Source organism: Sander lucioperca, chromosome 15 (assembly GCF_008315115.2).
Source record: "Sander lucioperca isolate FBNREF2018 chromosome 15, SLUC_FBN_1.2, whole genome shotgun sequence".
Taxonomy (NCBI): domain Eukaryota; kingdom Metazoa; phylum Chordata; class Actinopteri; order Perciformes; family Percidae; genus Sander; species Sander lucioperca.
This window is the reverse complement of record NC_050187.1, coordinates 27,636,518-27,660,240: the sequence shown is the minus strand read 5'-3', so window position 1 is coordinate 27,660,240 and position 23,723 is coordinate 27,636,518. Positions and strand designations below refer to the sequence as shown.

The 23,723-nt window shown below is 40.8% G+C and overlaps 1 protein-coding gene across 2 annotated transcripts in view; it reads right to left on the bottom strand.

Moving 5' to 3' along the window:
* Nucleotides 1–23,437, bottom strand: part of slc8a1b (solute carrier family 8 member 1b) — a 141,706-nt gene extending 118,269 nt beyond the window's left edge. The window contains exons 1-4 of one of the 2 annotated variants that reach the window (XM_031315980.2): nucleotides 22,861–23,437; nucleotides 8,756–9,682; nucleotides 6,437–6,601; nucleotides 4,219–5,009 (exon numbers count right to left, since the gene is read on the bottom strand). In XM_031315980.2, the coding sequence (XP_031171840.1) occupies nucleotides 4,219–5,009; nucleotides 6,437–6,601; nucleotides 8,756–9,631 (1,832 nt within the window). In that variant the 5' untranslated portion in view covers nucleotides 9,632–9,682; nucleotides 22,861–23,437. The remainder of the gene's footprint in view (nucleotides 1–4,218; nucleotides 5,010–6,436; nucleotides 6,602–8,755; nucleotides 9,683–22,860) is intronic. The other variant, XM_031315981.2, reaches the window with a different exon arrangement.
* Nucleotides 23,438–23,723: the final 286 nt, after the last annotated feature.

Here is a 23,723-nt window from a genome sequence, read left to right as displayed (position 1 = left end):
AATACAGACATAATTTGACGCTGCTGAGTGCTGTGGGGTTGTCTGTGTGCTCTACCTATTTCTCTCACCCTCTTCATCTCTCTCTTCCTCTCCAGACAAGCCCTCACAAACTATTCCGGAGACAAATTGCATTGGGCCTCTTACGGACAGCGAGAAAGAGAAATGTAAGGGCATGGAGGAGAAGGTAAAATGGAAAAAAACAGGATGGTATGGAAAAGTCCAAAACTTTAAGAGGTTCATAACTTTTCTCCCTTCTCTCTCCTCCTCCCATCACTGCCTCCATTCACACTCATTTATCTATATAACTGTACCCTCCCTACATTTTCCCTCCCTCTTTCTCTTTTTCTCTCTCTCTCTCTCTCTCTCTCTCTCTCCATCAGAGAAACAGAATCAGGGTAGAATTAGGCTGGAGGCAATCCAATTTAGATCAGCTATTATTACTATTATTATTACTAATTCCTTTTTTTCTTAGCAGCAAAATCGTCCTCTGCTTTTCCCTATAGGGACATACTCAGGGCCCCAGTGGCTTATTGATGATATACACTATGTATTTCTATGGGAATGCTTTTTTTTCCCAAAAAAAAGCTTATCCTGGGACAAGTGTTGCACATTTCTTTAGGCTATAAATACTCTGGCATGTGGCAGTATATTTAGTGAACATTCTTTACTGTGTCCTAATTGTTATATGCTTGTTTACTGATCTTGCAGTTTCTGTCAACAACACAACCCAGTTTATGGCTTTATGTCCACAACAGCTATTTTTAACTTGCATCACATTAAAGGTGTGAAACTTTACCCAGAAGACAAAGCACAGCCAAGCATTTTCCTACTTCCTACCTACTTCCTGCCCTAAAAAGCTTGGAAACTTGAAAACTAGAAAATGGTCAGCAGTAATGTTACAGTATTTGTAATGGGCTAAAACAGGTTAACAAAATACCACCATAGTCCTTTTATATCATTAGGCTACTTCATGTAATGGCAACCATTTTGAACCATTTAAGATCATATCAAACATTTACCAGAGATGATTTTGAGGGGCAGTTCGAGATTAAATGGTTGAGGGACACTGTGCCGTAATGAAACTTGTGATTTTCTGGTTACAAAATGGCCTCTACCTTAGGGATGTGACGAGAACCGGTACTTCGGTACCAAGTCGGTACCAAACTTTTGAAAACGTGACGGTGACGTTTTTCTACAGTACCGTAGGTACCAGGGAATGCAATTCTTCAGGACCTGACCGGGGCAATATATGCCTACAAGTGTTCTAGTTCTTCTCCGCTAAAAGTTGGAGAAGAAGATGAATGCCAGAAAATCAGAGTGCCTCATCTCCATGCACGGCTTTACAGTAACATTACATTTACAGCAACGGCTTTCACAACTTCACCTGGCGCTCCCAATCAGAAAGTAAGTCTGTTTCTCTCTGCCGTTGGCTGTCACAGCCTAACGTTAGCTACGATAGCTGACATTTAGCTAACTTTAGTGCTTGTTTTTTGGGGACCTCTATAACGTCAGTTAAGTTCACTTTAACCAGCCCGGTTCTATGTGAAAAACCACAACGGTAGAGAGAAACAGACATAACTAAACATGCTTGCTGTCTGGGAGTTCCCGTACGCTGGCTGTGTAGTGATGCCAGGCATCAGAGCAGCGGGCCATGGGTCCAGAAGACATTTTCTCCAGATTACATGTAAATCATGCTCGCCCCCTCTACTCAAACAACTCCACACCAAAACAGTAACAAACAAAAAAACAAAATTGACACTGTAGTTGCCACTATTGTGTTTTTTTATAATGTTCAAATGTTTAAATAAATTGAATTAATGTGTAAGTATTATTCTTTTTTTGTTTCTTTTTTTACACACCGTGGAATCGACTTTGGTATTGAGTGTCGTGTACTTTTGGTGGTATCGGTATCGACTACTAGATTTTTGGTACATCCCTACATGTAGATGTGGTCAAAATGCTTCAGGCACTAGTTTCTGCTTCACCTCTGGGTCTTTCCGCTAGGAAACAACCACATGTACACAAGAGAATACACACACAGTAACCACGATAGCAGGAAGGACAGTCCATCATTTGATTTGGACTGTTATTAAAACCCACTTACTCCTGGCTGTAAGAGCTGTAAGCTATGGAAACTATGCCACAGGCTGAAAAGCCAGCCTTGCAGACATCTGCTTCAAATCTGACCAAAAACAGAAGAAAGGGAGACAGATAGAGAAAGTTCTAGACTACTGTTACTAAGAGAGCATCTTTGCCATTCATTCATCATGACAGCACACTCATTACTCATTACAAACCTCCTTCCTCACACACAATCAGGACATTTCCAAACAAGCACTGTAAGCTAACTTTTGGTTTCCAAGGCAAACTTCTGCAACTAACAACTGATGCCTGCCAGCTAAAAACAGACAGAGCTCTACATTTCCTCCCCACTGCATATCTAAACCTAGTGAATTTATTTCTATAGTCCCACATCCAATATCTTAATCAGCTTTACAGGTCCACAGCAGCATGAGTTCCCAACCACAAGCTTTCCAAGAAGACACAGAAACGTCTTTTCCAAAGATATTCATTTAGCCAATCTTCTGTGATAATAAATAGGTCCAATTGGTCCAAGGCATTCTTCAAGCCTGCTGACAACTCCCATAAACTAGCAAGTGGCCCAAACAATAAAGAAGGCCAACTGCTGGAAGCTGTGAAGTTTATTGTACTCTTGCTAAAGTTACAAGCCCAACAGGACTAGGCCACCACGAGAAGGCTTTACTGCAAACAGTAATTTGTGGTGACATTGTGAACACGCCCACCCTGCTGTTTAAGAGAAAGAGTAATAGAAAACAATCATTTGGCACCAGTTGAGTGTTTTGTGAAAAAAAGCAACTTCACCTCTCATTGTGAGAATGTCGCCATATGGAGAGTATACGTGTTAAATGTGTGCATTGCTATGAACCACAGCAATATATTGACAACATGAACCTACTGTATAAGTAAATGTGCACTGATCCATATAGAAATGCAATAACAGCCTGTGTGTAACATTCATGACACAGTTAAGACATTTTAACATACAAGAACGCATTCTAATTACTACAACAGTATTGAGTCAACTAATGAGTCAACATTTGAGTCTCATATTACCAGTTACTGTCCAGAAAAGACACACACACACACACACACACACACACACACACACACACACACACACACTTTGAAATTAGGTTTTGTCTCAGGCCAAAGTCGCTGGCTGTGAGCAAAATCACCACTGTTGTAAAAGACCTCCTGAAACATGGTCAAATAGCAATCATGGACCTCACCGTGAGTCACCAGCATATAATAAGGCCTCTGTGTCTGGCTAAGAAGAGCTTTGAACTGTGGCTATGGCATTTCACCACAGCAGGGATCTTTAAATGGAGTCTCAAGTTCTTTTTACACAGAACAAAACAACAAAATAAGCCGCTAGCTGGCTGTATGAGTGCCTGAGTGGTTGCTCTGGGATGTTCTCACACAGTATAAAGCCACCTAAAAGGGCAACTGACATTTTTTTAAAAGCCTTTGTGTATCCAATTAAGTTGACTAGATAGATGCTCCTTCTAAGCATTGCCCTGATTCCCTGCTACTTGTTTAATTCATGTACTGATCCGGCAACCAGCTCATGTAGGGTTTCCCTTAAGTGCCTTGCTGATGGAAACTTCAACACTTCTTATTCAATTTCCATGTCCTGACATTCCATTTACTTAACATTCAAACCATCAACTTTCCAACAAATAACCCAGTTTCCCAACTTCTTAGCTCCTCAATTTACAAGCTAACCCTACTGTGCTGACTATACAGCAGTACAGTGTGTAGAAATCAATAAAAACCCACAGAGGACTAAAACGGCAGCAAAACATATTCCAAAGCAAAGATGAATTAATAGACTGATGAAGATAAAAGAAGAGAGTGTCAAAGTAGAGAGAAGTTAAAAAGGGGTGGGGAATTGTTGATTTTGTCCCCAATGAGCAGTTGTCCTCGCCGCTCATCATGACCACCACATCACACTCACACCCTCGCTTTCTCACATAATCAGCAGTAACATTTGCAACATCACACTGATACAGAGCATGGGAAATAATCAAGGAAAACAGATAATGATAGTGAAGCTGATAAATATCATGCATGAATAAAATTTGAAAAAAACATTTACTATTCAAATTTAAAGGTGGATTGATCAAAGTTACTCACAAGATCTCGTCATTCTGAAATTCCAGGATGCCGTGAACATCTTCGAAGTCCTCTCCGCCACCTCGTGCTGTTCCCTCCACTGTCTTGAATGGCAACATGACCACGCCACGAGCCCCCGATGTTCTCAGCACCTTCACCTCCATGGTGCCAACACTCTCGCTCACATGGAATACAGGCTCCTCAAACGTAAAGATGCCGGCGTGGTCGTCATCAAAGATGGTAACAGTCGCTGTGGCGGGTAGGCCAAGACACGCTATTGAGTCCACATGATTAGCTGACTCGCCTTCCTCGGGCTCCTCGCCTTCTGATGTCAACACCTTGACATTGGAAAGGTGAATCAGGAAGTTTTCATCCTCTTCAAAGATGTCATCGTCAATGATACCCACACGGATCTCCTTCATTGTCTCACCAGCCTTGAAGATCACCACGCCCTCTGTGAACTCGTAGTCCGAGCCAGCATTGGCGGTGCCGTCTTCTGTTCTGTAGTCCACAGAAATGGTTTTGCCCAAATCGCCACCACGTCGCATCACGTTCACCGCCACTGTGCCGCAGTTCTCAAGGCACTGGTAAGAACAGGGCTCAAAAAAGATCTTAGAGATGGGGTCGTTATCACCAGCATCAGCGCGAACTTCCTGCATGCTGACGGCCTTTCGTGCCTGATCGGCAGCATGTTTCTTCAAGATGTTGCCAGCACCTGTCATCAGCCGGGTGGCCTGGCATCGATAAAAAGCGCGGCTCTTCTGCTGCTGGCTCAGGACTTGGTAGTTGGCCAGCTCAATGAGTTGTTCCACCTATTAAGATAAAATATGTAAGCACACAAGCATGATCAGTGGACATGGCAGTTGTTTTAAAATGTTGCTCCACCTAAAATCCACCAGAAATCTAGAACCCAGATGGCAGGTGTAGTATCTTATATTGAGGGAAAGAATGGCTTCTCTGACAACTTCTTTAACATTGACCTTGTCTGGCTGATTCACAGAGTTTCATCTAACAAGATTTAATGGTGTGTCGAGTGGGTGAATCCAACATTAAAATCAGTAAAAAGAACAGTGATCCTAATGAGTCATACTGTTATGTCAGATAATTTCCATCAACAGTGTCTGTGATTTTAGTTACACTAATACCATTGGCATGGTTTTATTTCAGTTAGCCTAATAGCTGGTTTGACTTGCATTGAGAGATGATTTTATGGAAAGTACCCCATGCCAATCTCTAGGTATGGTGAAGGGTATGTGATGATGTGGGGCTATTTTAATTCCAAAGGCCAAGGGAACTTTATCAGGATGCATAGTATCCTGGATCCATGAAATAACTGGCCTTTAAAAATAAAAATCTGCCTGCCTCTATGGGAATTTAACATAGGGGTGTACTTACTTATGCCGCCTGTATTTTAAGGAAGAACATTTATTCATTCACAAAGACAATTGGTGTCCTTAAAAGACTGGATTTTTCCTCATTTTTTTAATTAAGGCATTAAGATCAATTTCGAAAAGATGATTTTTTTTATTCCTCTTTTTAGTCAACTTTAGCATGGGTGTCCTAATTTTTTCACATGACTGTATATGTTTATCATGCCTAGGGACAGGCAGCCAGACCAACAGAAAGGCAGATAGAATACACATTGCCAATGTCAAAACTGGAGTATTCCTTAGCAATTTTCTTTTTTTGGATGTATCATTATCAAATCAATTTAAGAGGTTGTGATGAGACCTTAGCTGCATTCATCACCAGAATCACTGCGATAATTGAAGCAAATAGTAGGGCTGCACAATATGAGGAAAATATCTAATTGCGATTAGTTTGACTGATTTTGCAATTGCGATATCATATATGATATTGGAGGGAATGATTATTTTTGTATCATCATTCTCATTTTCAATTTTAAAGAAATTGAAAGAAATTAAAATGATTGCAGTGTGATTTTTGCGAGGATCGGTATCAAACAAAGATTTTTTCTTTAGTCTGTAGGATACGATTTAAAGGCTGGGACGTCTCTGCAGCACCACAATACTTAATTCAGAATGGTTTGACACATATTTTGCCTTTAACAAACAGTTGTGCCCCCCTGCGATTTGGATATTGCACTAGTCCATCTTGCAATTTCGATAAATTTGTGATAAAAAAAAACAACACTGAGGAAAACAACCCCGACAGGAGCAGCACGGACAGAATGTTTTTCTGCTCTCTAATGTGAGATCCTTTTGACATTGTTACTCACCTCCTTGTCAGGGTGTTTCTGCTTGAGCTCCTTCAGGATCTTAGCCATGTCTCTCCGGGTCTCCTCCTCATCCAGATCCTTCTCATCTATTTCCAAACCCAGCGTACCATCCAGGAAGTCAACACCATGAGAGTTCAGCATCTTCCCATCCATCTCAATGTCCACCTTATGATGGGAAATAAAGCAATTTAATCAGTAACATTGATTTGAGGCTTTGGAGCAGTATGTCAAATTGCAAGGCAAAATCATGTATGGTGATATCATGGAGGTTTATTGAGAACTGGGTGTGTACCAAGAATGGAATCAGCATGGTTGCTGATTGCTCAATCAGCAACCATGCAAAGAAAGGTAAAAATATATAGTTTCTGTGGTTTCAGTGTAAGTCATATCATAGTTACAGGTGCATTCCTTTGTTTTGTTAAAGACAAGTATGTGTAAAAGCAGATAGTAGCATCAGCTTTCATTAGACACGTTAACAATATGCCATTTGTTTCTCTCAGAGTAGCTTGCTTGTTATTCATTGAAAGCCTGCTTTCTTTGAGTACAGTTGTATTGATGAAATGTCTTTTAGTTCTTTAAGCACTATGGCAATTTAAAACTTGTGAATTATTAGGATTTCCCCTCAAGGACACTTGGTTTTGATTCAGTGATTTCTTTTAGCCAGAAGTTGAGATGAAAGTGCTCTTCATGTACTAATGGAGCACAAACAAATGAAGGAAATAGAAGAAAAGACACTGAGTGACTGTAAATTAACTGAGTGGTAAATAAATATACCCTACACCAAAATGTAATTAGAAATGTGCAATGCACTGCATACAGTAGGACATAACACAAAGCATCAGATGGTAATCAAAACAGGAAATTAAAAAGTGGCAGTACTTAAAAAGTATCTGTGTGTGTGTGTGTGTGTGTGTGTGTGTGTGTGTGTGTGTGTGTGTGTGTGTGTGTGTGTGTGTGTGTGTGTGTGTGTGTGTATGCGTGTGTGTTTGCAGTAATATGCTTTATGGCATGAGTTTACCTTGGCAGAATTCCATTCAGTAATACAGATAATTGTTTCAGATACACGTTACTCATGAACTCAATTCCGCCTACACAGAGCGCCTTATCTGCTCCTTTGTTTTTTCCACCGCATGTTTGGATGAGGACAGCTTAATTAATTTCTACTGGTCGGCTGTTCTCTAACTGATATGCCTTTGGGAAAGAGAGCTCCCAGCATCACTGTTATTTAAAAAGACATTAATAAAGGGAGTTGTATTCCCCTTTGCCAAGGAGCTTATGTTTTTGGTTCGGTTTGTTCTGCCTGTCAGCAGGATTACAGAAAAAACTACTGGCTTTCTAAAGTGTTATCGCCATCATCACCATCACCATCACCATCACCATCACCATCACCATCATAAAGTGATTTCTGGTGGGGATAAGGAAGGGTAGGATTTTTCGTGTCGACAAAAATATTTACTGTTCAAAGGATATCCCTACTTTTCAAGTTAAAAAATCTAAATACTTTACCATGTTAGATTTAGCCTAATTGAAATGAATGAGTACTAGAAATGATATTGGCACCAGAATTAGTAGTAAAAATCAAACATCTAATGATTGGTAGTAATAAGGATGATAACACTAGTAGCGTATGTTTTAAGTGATATGTTTTTCAGGTATGAAAGCGTAAAAATGTATGTCAAGAGTATCATTTCAGTTGGTCTTTTGCTTTGAATGAATATTAAAAGGTACATTCAGATTTATTATAACGTTGTTCTGTCATTTATGTTTTTTCTGAAAACATTGGACTACCCAAAGTGATTGGTGAGATCTGGGAACATGGTAAAATCACTAAAACAAAGTCTGAGCAATAAAAAAATTAGCGGTCAGTTTTTTAGGCAAGTTGTAAACAAGAAACCAGTTCAGTTGCATTATCTTAACCACTTGTGTGAAGTGAAACCGAATGTTAACAAACCTGTAATGAAGATAATAATCATTTCCCAGGAAAATTGTACATGCAAAAGTATGCATGAACCTTATTTTAGTGATGATACTGCATTCCTAGATCTAAGCCATAGACTTGGTGAATACAATGTTATTAACGATAGCCAAACCAAAAAAAATAATACCGAAGTTGTAATAAACTGGAATGCTTTAAAGATAGTCTATCAGTGTTGTGGTAAGCTTTTCATAATGCGTTGTGAAAATTAATCCTATTACCATTCCAGCAGCTGCGGGAAGCTCTGCTGTAGCAGTAATGGGGGGGGTCATAATAATACAAATTATTAGTGTTAATTGTAGCAGTGGTAGTAGAAGTAGAAGTGGTAATTCCTCAGAGCATACCTTGGAAGGAAGTGGACGGTCTCCCTCAGTCTCGATGATCATCCCACGCTGCTTGCCAGTGCGGTAGCGCTTGTACACGTACTTGTAGAACAGCAGACGGCGGTCGGCCACCCAGGCAAACAACACACAGATGGGGAAGAAGAAGAACGTGAGCAGCCCCTCCCACACCTGCACAATACCAGGCGAGATCACAGCCAGGATCAGGTAGAGCCAAATATAGGCGAAGATACTCCAGGTGGCCGTGACAAAGAAGACGCGGAGATGCTTGACCTTCCTTGTCTCGCCGTCGGGCACGACGTACACACAAAGCCCAATGATGACAAACATGTTGAACGCCGCAGAGCCCACAATGGTGGAGGGGCCCAATGTGCCAGCCTCGAACTTATGACCTATGACTTCTATGACAGACAGCAGGATCTCAGGAGCCGAAGAGCCCAGAGCCATGAGGGTGAGATTGGAGACAGTCTCGTTCCAGATCCGAACGGTGGTGGTGGTAGTTTCCCCGTTGGGTTTCTTGATGGTGATCTCCTTTTCCTGTGATGTGATGACCTCTATTGATGCCATGAAACGGTCTGCGATGATTGATACACCCAGGAACATGTAGATAAGGGCCACAAAGTAAACTGTTGCCCGGGCCACTTTGTCACCAAATGACGGGTTTTGGGGCTCCCAAATAGGAAGGATCACGCCCTTTTGGCATGCCTCAGCTTTGCTGCATTCAGTTTTATTAGTTGATACCGCCGAAACGGAGCCACCCAAGCTCTGCTCAGGGGGAGCGCCAGCCAATGAAGGATGGAACTCGAGGAGGAGAATAACGGTGACGACAGCTAGCCTTAGGGCAGGGGACAGGAGGGAGGAGTGATCCCAGCGACCCATGTTGACGCCCAAACCAGTACTGTGAGGTAACGATTAATGAGGATGTTGAACCTTTAGAGAGAAGAGAGGAGAATAATTCAAATTAGACCATCATAGACCAAATTAATGTTGTTCAAAACAGTGACACGTTTGGATAAAGGAGTTTCGATTCTCTACTTTAATTTGAATTTTCACTGCAGCAATTTCTAAGAGTTAGTATGACATACATATTTAACCAGAGTATATTGCAGGCATTTGGGTTTAACCTGTTGCAGGTTTAATGGCAGATATGGCTTTATAAAATCATTTTAGTATCTCATGAAGGATAGTAAAAACAAACTTCAGTTCTCCAGCAAGTAACCAACTTTCATCTCACTTTCATCTCAAACACCTAGATATAACAATTTTTTTTCTTTTTCCAAAAGAAAAAAAATATAACAACTTTGTTTGGACGCTGTGTTGGTAACGACTTTGGATTATATATTCGTTTAACTTTCAGTAAATGTTAAAGCAGTGAAAGGTCAAATCTGCATCTGTCTGAATAAACACACGCTAATGTCACCGTTGCAGACTTATAAACCATGGGGTTGCTCACTTTGAGGCACGAAGAACCTTAAAAACAAAATGCCACACAAATAGAAGCAGGTTTCAGGTAAGATGTTTGCTTAGCTGTTTAGGGGCAGCAAGCTCAAATAACCACACCAAAGATAAACTTCAGCTCCTGAGCTCAGCAATATACATTTCCAAGGAGCAGCTTCTGAAATCACCCTGCCACATTCCTGCAGCAATAATACCCTGCTGTTCCTCATGCAGCCCGACCAGAAGTGGCTCTCTCTGATAACAGTCCAGTTGACTTCTGTCAACAACACTGGCTTGTAAATTAGGTTAGCTTAATCTTTGGAGCCAGACAGCCATCATTGTGTATTCCAAATTGTATTTTAAAAGTGTCTGGTAAGATAACAAAAAGCTGCTGGAAAAATAATGCACCAGTAGTGAACACCCATACAATACAATTGCCTCTAAAATGAGCACAAACTTGTATCGATCCCTTGCACTTTTGAGTCTTGAGAGATATGTAACATTATAAGCCTCACAAGCAATCATTTCAGATCTGTTGTGCATCTGTGTGTGTGTGTGTGTCTGTGTATGTGTGTGTGTGTGTGTGTGTGTGTGTATGTGTGTGTGTGTGTGTGTGTGGTGTTGCTTTTATTGTGTCCACACCCTGTTACTGGGTTTTATAACTGACCAAGGTGGCAAATGAATTTATCTTTTTTGTATTGTAGCTTTTTGTCAATCGACTAATCATTACATCGCTACAAAATAGTCAAGTTTGTGATAAACTGTTCTGGTATTCAACTTCAACTCAAAACATCCACCATGTAATCTGGCAGTATCACTAAAAAATAAAAAAATAAAAAACATATGTTTGCCTAGTTATCTACAAAATACACCAACAGCAAAAGCCTTTTAAATGCAGTGAGGAAGATGTCTTGGCTTAACTAGGCCACCTTCTGAGAGACCACAAAATCCCAACACTGAGACTTAAAATCGGTCATTCCGTTTCCATGTGATTACTTTCAAACAAACGTAAAAAGAGGCTAAATTGAATGTAGAGGAAACATAATTAGCCAAGAATCAGTTTCAATGATCCAAACGTGTCCCTGTAGCCAAACACGTAATCAGTGCAGTTACCACAAATAATAAGGTAATTGCACATTATTGGGTTATTTTCCATGGGGAGAATAATCCATCTGTCCAGAATTTGTATGGTTATGAGACTAGGACATCCAGAGAGTACTCACATTTGTATGCAATTAAAACTCTTGGCTCCTTGTATGAAGGTGTGCAAGTGTATGCATTCAGGCTGTATAATAATCATGACAATAAACTTTATATAGCTCTTTTCAAAGCGCAGAAAAGGAAAAATATATCTGGCTAACACACGGGGGGATGACGGTCCCCTCTTCACTCAACCTCACATTTGTACACTAGACAGTTACCCAGGAACTAGTAAATTTCGACAAGGTTTCATTTCCGGGATTGTTCAGGTGCCGGCCTAATTTTCGGCCGGATGTCCATCACCTTCCACGTTCTTTGTGTTGTATTTTTAAACTCCGGTCGATTTATGAGGACTATGGTTAACTGCTCCTCAGATCTCTGCAGGGCAAATCAAGACAACTAGCTAGACTATCTGTCCAATCTGAGTTTTCTGCACGACTAACACAACTTTTGAACATACACATGTTCCACCAAAAAAAGTTCCTTCCCGAGGCTATTTTGTAGCGCTGTGGCTCCACACGGCGCTTAGCACCGCCCAAGACGATTATGATTGGTTTAAAGAAATGCCAATTAACCAGAGCATTTCTCCCATCCCGGAATGTTGTGTGGACTAGCCAGACCTTCCTCCGCAGCGCTGTGGAGGAGGGTCTGGCAATGCGAGACTACCCAGGAACAAACTTTTACCACTCTGTAGACCTTTTAGTGAAAGCACTGCTGCACACACACAAGTAGTAATCCTTTTAATCAGGGATCAATAACAAGAACCAAGACCCAAAACAAAGATCATCTTAGAAATTCTCCTCAAACAAGCTTCTTTCACATTCCTGCATGCCAACATCCATTTCCCAATAATGAATTGTTCACACTCTTACATGCAGATGCAGCACAATTTACCTGACATCAATAGTTACATCAGTACTTTCCTGTTTTTTTTCTCCTACCACAATACTTATTATAGAAAAGCTGTAATTCACAGAACAATATGAATCACATTTTGTCTTACAGAGGCTCAGGAGCCGTAGGGCCCTGACACTAAGCTAAGTGAACAACACATAATCCATTTCCACAGGGGATGTAGTAAATGTGTGAATGTCCATTCAATATATTACACATATTGTAGAAAGTATGTGTGTACCGCTCCTAATTTTGACGTCTACTTGTGGCATTAATCAGTTACTGTGTAATGCATAAGTCCAAATACGTGTGACAAGTGTTCAGTTTGACTGCTGTGTAGGTGTGTGCTAAGTGGGCTCAGCTGTGGTGCAAGATCTTTTTGCTCAAATGTTATGAAAATCAATTCCTAACTAAATTACACATCTACTTAATTAAACTTCAATTCAGTACGCTCATAACCAAACACTTTCCTCTCGGCTAATGTGATCCAGAAGCTCTTTGCCTTCAACGGCCGTCTTGTGTGGCCACACAAGGCTTTGTGTGGCCACACAAGGCTTTGTGTTGCTTTTCCAAGTGATCAATAATTCAGTGGGGTTTGGGATTTGCTAGTTTTCACTTAAGGATGCCATGTTTCTAACAGGCTGATGGCTAAAGAGCATGTTCTCTATGCCAGCAGTTCTTCGCACCATACATAGAGTGTGTTTTCCGTTGCTTCTCTACACCAGTGGATGCTCAAGGGAGACCGTAAAAATCTAGGAAAACATAAACTTTAGAGCAATAAATACATTTAAAGTATAGGACAAGTTAAACAAAAAAATGTATGAATGAAAATGTAGAAAAATAGATACAATTATATCATTAACAGGGTAAAAATATAACCTGATAAATTGTAAAGATGACTCTACAACCCCTCTGTCATCCTTGCTTTGAACCCACCTGACTCATGACGTCAACACCTGTTTGTCTTTATATAGACATTAAAAGGAGACAGCCGTTTACGTTACACAGCACCATGTTAGAGTCTAATAGACAATTTGGCAATTTATACCTCACACTTTAAGTTCTTTGTGTGTGTCAGCTCTTCCAAACAGCAGCTAATATTTTTTCACAACAGGAGGCAACCCTCAAGTCATTGCTTACAATGAATATAGCTGCATGGATGAAGATATTTCATGCAAAAAAAAACTTTAAAGATACATCTTGAAGGGATAGTTCAAACTTTTGGGATATAGACTTATTTGTGTTTTTGCTGAGAGTTAGATGATCATATCTGTCCATTAAATATGAAGCTACATCCACAAGGTGGTTAGCTTAGCTTAGCATAAAGACTGGAAACTAGTAGCCTGGCTCTGTCCAAAGGTAAAAATAAATCTGCCTACCTGCACCTCTAAAGCTCACTAATTAACATGGTATCTAGTTTGTTTAATCAGTAAAAATTGTACATTACTATTTAATGTGCAAGATATTGAACTCTGAGCACCGTGCAGGTATAACATCTCCCTCTCAAGGGGTGAAATGATGCCTAGATGACCATGTTTTATACCACATTACGGAGAAGCATTTGCCTTTATCGCTCATTATCCTCCTTCTTTTCTCTGCAACTATCCAATCAAACAATAATCAAAGTTGATTCATTTTATTGGCGTCGTTTTGACGGGCCTGTGACCCTGAACGGGATAAATGGAGGGAAAAAAATGAATGGGCGAATTAATGAATAAATTGAGAAGACAATGTCATGGGAGCTGCCACAGTCCTCACACAAACAAATTGAGGTTGCAGTGCCTTGAAAAAGGGCATTTTCTGAGTATTTTGGTAAGAACCAGCAATCCACCAAGACTTCCGCCTTTCCTACCTGGAGGTATTTGCATCTCCTGGCTCTTGCGATAATAAGATTTATTCATTTGATTAGGACAATGCACGTTAATCAACATTTCTGTGAATGTGCCAGTGTTAGCCAGACAGCTAATTTTCAGCTGTAGGCCTAGTTACCCAGCATGTGTTACCATACAGTGAATGGTTAAAAGTAGGGCTGTCAAAATAACGTTCATTTCGATTAATTAATCTGAGAAAAATAACGCGTTAAAAAATATAACGCAGATTAACGCAGATTGACGTTTGACCCGGAGCTGTTCTAGCCACCATTCTACTGTAAAATGAAGGAGGGAGACGAGAATATGCTGCCTGGATCATTAACTGGAACATTTACTTCTTCTTCCTTTCTTCCTGCCAACCCTGGCTACCGAAATCTGGTGCCACTGATATGTCTGCGCTTCTCTCTGGTGCTTTGAAGACGATACAGGCAACACAAACACTGCTGCATGTGACGCTAGTTAACACTATACTCGACAGCAGCTAACGTTAGCCTACCGCTAGCTAGTTAACACTATACTCGACAGCAGCTAACGTTAGCCTACCGCTAGCTAGTTAACACTATACTCTACAGCAGCTAACGTTAGCCTACCGCTAGCTAGTTAACACTATACTCGACAGCAGCTAACGTTAGCCTACCGCTAGCTAGTTAACACTATACTCGACAGAAGCTAACGTTAGCCTACCGCTAGCTAGTAGCTGGATTAAACACGGTTACAATGTTGACAGCTAACTCTAAACGGTGTAAAGTTTGACTGTGTTTTACTGTAGAGGACTGTGACTCAACAGCGGGATGTAACAATCTGCAGCTGCCGAGCTGCCGTCAGAAAAACAACACAGACGGTGCGTTCAATGAAACTGGTAAACTACAGCTTCGTGGTGCATTTGAAGTTATTGTAAATGTCCTTGGTGGTTGTTTTTGTCGTTCAACAGCAATTTACTAGTGAAATAAGTTATTGTTATTGTTATACATTATTATTAAATCATTTAATTTTGACCATATGGCCTTAGCAATAAACAAGCCGTTCTTTAATGTCACCAACTGTTGTTTAGTACCCTTTGTTTTCTTTTCTTTTTTTACTTACTTTTTACTACTAAAAAGTATCGGTTCAGGCACCGTTAATTATGTATGCGATTAATTTCGATTAATTAATCACAGAGTCTGTAATTAATTAGATTAATTTTTTTAATCGATTGACAGCCCTAGTTAAAAGGTAATCAACACTAAGCATGTTTTAGTATAAAGCACTGGGTTGTATATGTCAGCACGAGAGTGTCCTACTCCGAAAAATGCTCCAATGGTTCGTTTGTTCAAACAGTAATTACGACTCATATTAACGTTTATAGTGGCGCCGCCCTCTATTGGCCGTAGTAATTATGATGGGAGAAAAGCAGAAAGTAATGTGACAATGAATAAGACCGTTACGCGTAGGGAGGCAGGTAGGGGACAAACACACGACAAAAGACACAAGACTTTTACCCAGGAGACCGGGGTTTGTGTCCCGTTTAAAAATAAAAGTAAATGTCATGTTCAGCGTCATGTGTGTAACCAAAACTGGGACCGTTATATAACGTTAACGACGTGTTTAAAACTGCGACTGTTACGTTCAAAACCGCGACCATTACCTTCTCTGGTTTAGATATGAGGAGGCAAAACGCTCCTGTGGGTCATATTAGAGGGTAGGAATAAATAACCTATATATCGTCATATGGTTTGGAGGACTTGTTGGTCAGCACAGTACCTACTGTAATATGAAACACAATGTATATGCAACGGCAGTTCGTGAAATGGTCACGTTATTTAATCTATTGATTCGTGTTCACGGGGACGTTTTTCTCGTTTTTTTTCGTGGTAGGCCAGCACGAAAATGTAAAGTAATGTATTTCAATGGGAAGGTTATTTTGTGTTCACAGCACAAATATGGTAGGGAGTATGAAAAGCCGAAAATCCGCCTAGGGACGTTGGTCGGGGTGGTGGATGGGTCAAACAATACAGGGCTTTCACCCGGGAGACCGCGTTTTGTTTCCCCGTTGTCTTCCTAATCACAACTGTCCCGTTATTGTCGCGCGTCCCCAGCAGCCCCCTCCCGGCATGTGAGGCGTCCTTTCCCTGTTGTCTTCCTAATCACAACCGTCCCGTTATCGTTGCGCGTCCCCCGCGGCCGTCTCCCGGCGTGTGAGGCGTCCTTTCCCCATTGTTTTTTTCCTAAACCCAACCTCTGAATAGATGGTTCCCATTTCGTGCTGGCCACCACGAAAAAAACGAGATAAACGTGTTGTTGTACACGAATCAATAGATTAAAAATAACGTGACAATTACACAAACTGCTGTGAGACCATGTTGGTATATGCTCTAGTTTCTGTTTCTTGCTTAGCTTCTTCTCACTGACATCCTCACAAACAAAAGTCCTTAACCCTTGTGTGGTGTTCATATTTTTGTTACACAGCCAATTTTCCCTGGTCTGGTGGACCCACCACATTATTAGGCTTTTAAATCAATACAGCCATAACAATTTATGTAAAATACTTAATAGATGCTTACTTTAGCTCAATTACCAATGATATATACATCATTTATGGTTCATATTTGCCATTTACCCCTGTGAGATCACATTTATGATCATATGATCATTTTCGTTTTTGTGAGAAAATAAGGAAATTCAAATATAAAAAAGGTAAAAAAAATAGAAACATTTTTTATCATTATTGGTGCTTATTTATTAGAACTTAATCAGAACAGGTGAAAGTGCTTGAAATGTAACAATTTTGTAACTTTGTGTGGGAATAGCAGGTGCACCTACATTTAAACACACTCGGGTCCAGTAGACCCGAACACCTCATATGTAATAGTTATGTGTAGAGGGGGTGTACCATGTGCAGTCATTGAAAATAAGTTATTTTTTATGTTCTTCACAGAAAATGAGCCAAGGCCAATGAGTTGGAGTTAGAATAAATAATAAATAGCATAATTCTTCTTTTAGCAAACATTGAAAATGGGTCCCACAGACCCAAACACCACACAAGGGTTAATAAACCTTGCTTACACAGTCCTCCTGATTGCTTTACACGTTACCAAAAGATAACATTTCAGATGACTTGAGATCATTACCTGTTCTGTTTATAGTTCCGATTTGCTGTACGATTGCGAAATATATCCTGTGGGAATTACTGACTGCAGTTCTCTCTCTGCACAAGAATCATTACCGGCTTTTGGTAAAGGAAATATTGATGCCCTGGCTGGTATCAACACCAAACTCAAGGGTGTATGTTTACATGTCTACTGTTAACACTAAAGAGGCTTAGTTGCTGAACAGTGGCTGCTATTTTGGATTTTGTAATTGAACTATCAGGTTTCCGAATATCCCGCCATGATTTCCCCTAGTGTTATGACCTCAAAAACTTGGCTTTATTTCAGGAGGAACACAACATTAGATAAGCCAACCCAGTTTCAGAACACACACACACACACACACACACACACACACACACACACACACACACACACACTGGACGACTGAATCCTCCTCCCCAGAGGCAAAAACAAAAGCACAATACATAAAGTTAGGAAAACCAAAGCCATGTGCTGCAGTGAGGCAAGCTGTTTCCTCTCTGTCCCAATAATGTAATTCCTCTGGAGCCTCTGAAGGCAGCACCCAAAGGGGCCAAGATAGCGCTGATGAGCGTGCATAAGACCACCGTCTGCATAAACCACTAATGTTCATCAGAGACTGAATTGTGAAGGGAAACTACAGTCACTAGACAGGTAGATGCTGACCATTGATCAGGCCAACAAAAATAAATCTGTGCAGGAGAATACAAAGAAACGCTCAACCTTGTCCGAGATGCATTTCCTTCTGGGCAAGAGGCGATGATAACAAATGTAAAACAGTGACAAAGAAACATGGAAAAGTAAATAGAAAGAAGAGATCGAGGGATGTAAAGAGAGAGAGTGAAGGAGAGGGATGTAATATAGGAAACAGTGAAACGTCTATAAAAAAAAAGAGAGTGAGAGAAAGAGACATAGACAGATGGAAAGAAAAAGGGAGTACAAGATAGGAAAGAGAGAGGTCACCTTCCCTTAATAAAATAAAAAGGGTTAGTCCACTGAAATGTGTGTGTGTGAAAGCAGGACCAAATATGTATGTACACACACACACACACACACACACACACACACACACACACACATACACACTAGCCCCTGCAAACAACTGAAGATTAATGGTCTGTGTTTACCATCATTGCAGTGATGTTGAGCTCTTTTAGCCTGGATCTGCCTTGCCGCCAATCCTCGAGCTAAGATGCCTTGTCATATTATTACACTTGGAGTGGAGGAAATGATCAGACTGGCACTGTAATACACAGGGCTATTTCTTACTGTCTGTCTATCGATCAACATTATCTGCATGTCTGTCTATTTGGGGTGTGACAAGGGACGTGAACACGCGGGAAAGTGATCATGAGATATGGGAAACGAACAGGAATGGGGGGAAAAAATCATTAAAAAACTTAAAAGTCAAACAAATCACTCCCCTTATCTCCAGTGCTCCATTCATTCATGGGACAAGAACTCGGCAGAGGCAAGCAATCATCCTCAAACATTTAAATCCTCCTTCTAGGGATGGGTATAATCAGTATAAATGGATTTTTTTTTCAGCATTGAACAACGTTACATGCCAGTGGCAAACTGTCACAGCCTCATAAACACTTCATGTTTTTCCCTGCCTTCTTGCTCATGGTCTCAATTTTTTTTTTTTTACACATATAAAAAACCTTGACAACATAGCTACACTTAAAGCTGTACTAATCAAAAATGGGTCAAATTAGTATGTGAAATATGACAAACCCACACATAATTATTACTACTTCAGCTCTACAGAGCATTTTAGGGTCTTTCATCTCATTGTTTTGGCTTTATAACCCGCAACTTAACCATTTTGGTATACTCTCACTGCTGTCATCAACCCTGTATTCAGCAACAGGAAGCAGCGTTTTCAGCGAAATAAAAAGTTCTGATACACCCACTATATACACCAAACTACTGACAGAAAAAGTTAGTGACTAGCTAACAAAGTGGAGCATTTAGCAGTTTAAGGTCCAGTTGTTTCCATCCGGAGTTGATGGAGACCAAAACAGAGCAAGAAGACAGAATATTGTACATTTGTTGGATGGACAGAAACATGAGTCCAAAGGAATGCTAATGTTGCACTCTCTTCAACATGATGCTAGTTAAATGGTTGGTATGACATGTTTGCCATATCAAGTATACGATGATATGTCGTATTGTCTTTACAGCTTGCATCTTTTTTTAAATCTATCAGCAAACAACAAACATCAGCGTTTTGGGTCTAAAGAGAGAGGGACTCTGAGGCATTTTATTTATTTATTTAATGCTAAATACTGTAAATTTGACTTGACTAGTCTGTATTCATGCTTTTCATCACACTGTGCTACACAACTCTATGCGTCACATGTAACGTTGTTTGGATTCATCTATATTTTATCACTGAGCACATTGCTGTAGTTGTTTAGGGTTGTGCCTACTCTGTACAACCACTGACTGCACATGATGTCATGTTGGACCGCAAGGACACAACAGAAATATTTGAGCCATGGTGGAGACAACTGGTAGCCTCTGCCTCATCCAAAATATATTACTCTACTGCTGCTGGTTTCCAGAATTAGCCCCATATTTCCTATAAAAACGGTTCCTTGCTATCATGGAGGCAAAGTTACCACTGGCTCTATTTATCAAGATATAAAAACTTGACACTTACAGATTGAACTTTTGCTTTGTTACAGTAACCTATTAGAACAGAACCCTCCAGGTTTTGTGCTATAATGGTCTTACATTTCTGCCACCAAATCTTATCCCAGTATAGTGTACAGCATCAAATACAGTGTACTGGCCAATAAAGGCGGCCAATCTTCCCTGTGACGGGCTGATTTGTTTGCAATGCTTTTACTGAGATTAACATGACAATGATTTATTTGCGTTACTGTGATACGAGTGATACGTTTAACAGAGCTGATCGTGTCAATCTGACAGGGTAACTGGTTTGCTTCCTAATAATACACATCCATGCTAACGATGTAAAAGATGTATATTGCAAGTTAAATTATCTGTTATACATCTGTACTGAACCTGACAACAGTTGTCACGCATTGTAATGCCGCAGTACACTGCCACATATTAACCTAAGGACTTGCAATTGACATATCAACCAATCAGCATAACTACAAGTGGCCTAAACTGGATAGTAAGTTAGCAAAGAACCAATAAATCTGCATATTGATTTCTAATAGATAAACTTTTCCTCAGGGTTTGACACTGGTGCAAAACTGTTAGGTTATTAGCCATTTAAATATATGATGAAGGTCACAGTATCAAAAGCAATATCTGCCTTCACTATACATACATTATACTTACGGCTCATTACAGTTTTTACTTTAACAAATTGTAGGAATGTAGCCTATCTGTATTTCTTTTGAATATGGAAAAACAGGTACAAAATGTATTTGAAAAAAAAAATGTAATAATTAAAAAAACCTGGTTAAAACTGTAGTAAAAAAGCTGCATGAAGTTTAAGGACGTGACTGATCCGCAGCAACATCAGCAGCTCTTTTGCATTGTGTCCCAATTTTTCACTTCACTTTATAAAAGCAGAAGCATTACCTGACCTGTTCTTGCCAAAGAACCCTGTTTACTGTAAACTAGAGAACAGGGTCCTTTTCCTAGAAAGCAGCAGAACAACCTCCTGGTGTGTGAAAACATAAAATCTGTTTAAACTGGTTGGGTTCTTGAAAAATACAAGTATTCATGGATAGGTAACCTACATTTAAAACACCTTTTTGGGGGGATATTTGTTAAGTTTTAGCTTGTGATGACTATGAATAGTGAAATGTTCCGTCTTACTCTGCAAATTAAATGCTATTTTTCAATCACAATGTACTTATATTAAAACTAAAGCTTTTAACATAACCCCATAACAACCCAGGCAGAAAAAGGCTAAATTTAACTATATAGGCCTTGCAACAATCTTGATGTTGTGATGAAAACGTAAAAAAAATTTAAAAATAAATCTGTAATTGGAGTTTTTGTAGCATATTGCTACAACTACTGTATACTACCACACTGTGGTGTCCTGTGACCCAGCAGTTGTTACACTGTGTGTGTGTGTGTGTGTGTGTGTGTGTGTGTGTGTGTGTGTGTGTGTGTGTGTTATAGTCTCTCCTCAACCAGGCCTAATCATTGATCGATCCCAGACCCCCTGAAATACGGCCTGAATCTTGCGTCACATATGGAACAGAAGGTTGGTTTGTATTGGAAAATACATCACTTATGTTAATCTGAACCTGTTTTATTGGGATGCCTAAAATGGTGCCTTACCACTGCATCACCACAATATGTTATAGTCCAGCAATAACCAACTGCACCATTGCTGGATGGTAAATACGGCCGTAAAGACCTCTGGCTGCGTTTCAGTTTTTCATTGTCGTAAATAAATATTTCATACCATCCACAGTGGATGAGTAGTTCCTCTGTGTTCTGCCTATAAAGGCGACTGAAGTCAGCTGGAAAAAGATTGCTTGGAAAGCCTTGATGGTACCTGCCTGATGTGCCAAGCACTCCTCACAAGACGAAGCGTTTGTAGTGTCACATCAGGAGAATGAAAGCGACTGTCTGCTGCCTCTTCTAATATTATATGTGCCAGGTTTATAGGAACAGTTAACTGATGTGTGAAGATTTGCTACACTTTCATTTCCCTTTTACAACACAGCAGGCAGAAAGTAAAATAACCCTTTGTCCTCTGATTTAAGACTGGAAAGCCAACTGATGCAGTTCTACTTCAGAAACAATGCTGAATTAAACCCATTCAAACTCAACTTCAGGGTCCGGGCTCAGATTTCTCCCCAACCTGCTCTGCACTGATGTGCAAAGGCACTCCATCAGCCCCAACAGCTCTGCACTATTTGGCGCAAAGGATTGGGAACGTCCAGAACTGCGCAAATGTGGCCCTCAATGCGCTTTTAAGCGAATGTATCATTCGTCCTCTGTAAGGATTACTATCTCTATGGGCACATTTAGCCTAGACTGCGCAAGTTTCTCACCCAACTTCCACATTGAAAGCCTATAAAAGGGTGCAAGCGTGGATATCTGAACGTGCCCTGCATCCGTAATTATTATTCCTCTAGAAATAAGCGAGGCAGGCGGTCGGACTTAAATATGCGAGAAAGGGAAAGGAGAACAGGGAAAGAGGGTGGGGGTGAAGGGCAAAAAGAAGAAAAAAACAGCCCCTGAAGCGAAGGGAAGAAGACTCCGGATCCTAAACCGGTTGCTCATTTTAATGAAAATCAAATTAACACCTTCCACCGCACCCTGGCATTTGTGTCCCTTCTCTATAAATCTCCGAATCACAGAGGTGGAGACGCGCAATGTGGAAAGCGTGGTGCGGGAGGATGAGGCGAGGAAACATCGTCTCCACATCGCATCCAAACCCTTCCGACGCATGGTGCTTTCAAGTCTCCAATCGGGGCTCCATGAGGCGACACTGTCCCCTTTTGCATCCCAATCACTCCAACTCCCTCCCTGCAAAAACTTGCTTTCACCAGACAATGCGGCGAAATAGAGGCAAAGACCCCCAGCAATCAATATCATTAATATCATTTTCCCCGCTGAAAACGTACCAAACTACAGAATACCCTACCTTTTTATCCAGAGAGAGTCCACAATACGGAGAAAACAGTCAGTAGTAAAAGCGGGACTATAGCTAGCAGTACAAGGAGTAAGATGAGGAGTGGTAGTAGTGGTAGGCTAGTAGAGGTAAGCCAGTAGTGGGGAATGGAAATGGAGACGCAGGGAGCTCTTATACGCCAGCCAAAGCGGCGTATCCACCGACCGAGACGCAAAAAAGAAAGGGAGAGGTGTCCGGATTCCCATGCACTGACAGTTTTTTATCTGTTGCTGTTGTTTTCTGCTGTTGCCTACTCCTCGTTTCCATGCAGCGCGACCTGTATGATCGGATAACCGGCGCGGCGCTTCATCAGCAAACCCGCATTTGTTGGGACGAGGCGCGCAGCAAGGCGGACTTCTTCCTCATTCTTCCTTTCCAGTCCCCCCTCTCGCTCCATGCAGCGCGCGAGAGAGAGAGAGCGAGAGAGAGAGAGAGAGAGAGAGAGAGAGAGAGAGAGAGAGAGAGAGAGAGAGAGAGAGAGAGAGAGAGTGTGTTCGTGTGTGTAAGCGAGAGTGTCTGTGTATGTGCCGGTCTCTACTTCGTCTGTTCCGTCACACACCGACTGAGGATCAGCGCACCCTCCTCCTTCCCTATCTCTCTCCTGTGCGTGTCGCTCTCACTGTTGTGTGTGTCTTTTCACATATATCTTGCTTGTCTCTCAAACACACACACACACACACACACACACACACCACCCTCTCTCTTATTCACTGGCTTTACCCCCTCTTTTGGGTTAATATCAATGCCCCATTGAAAATAAATATTGAGGGCAGAAACATGTCACATCCTGCTCTCTGTGCCTGATTTGTCTTATCTCTCTCCCCATCTATCATAGA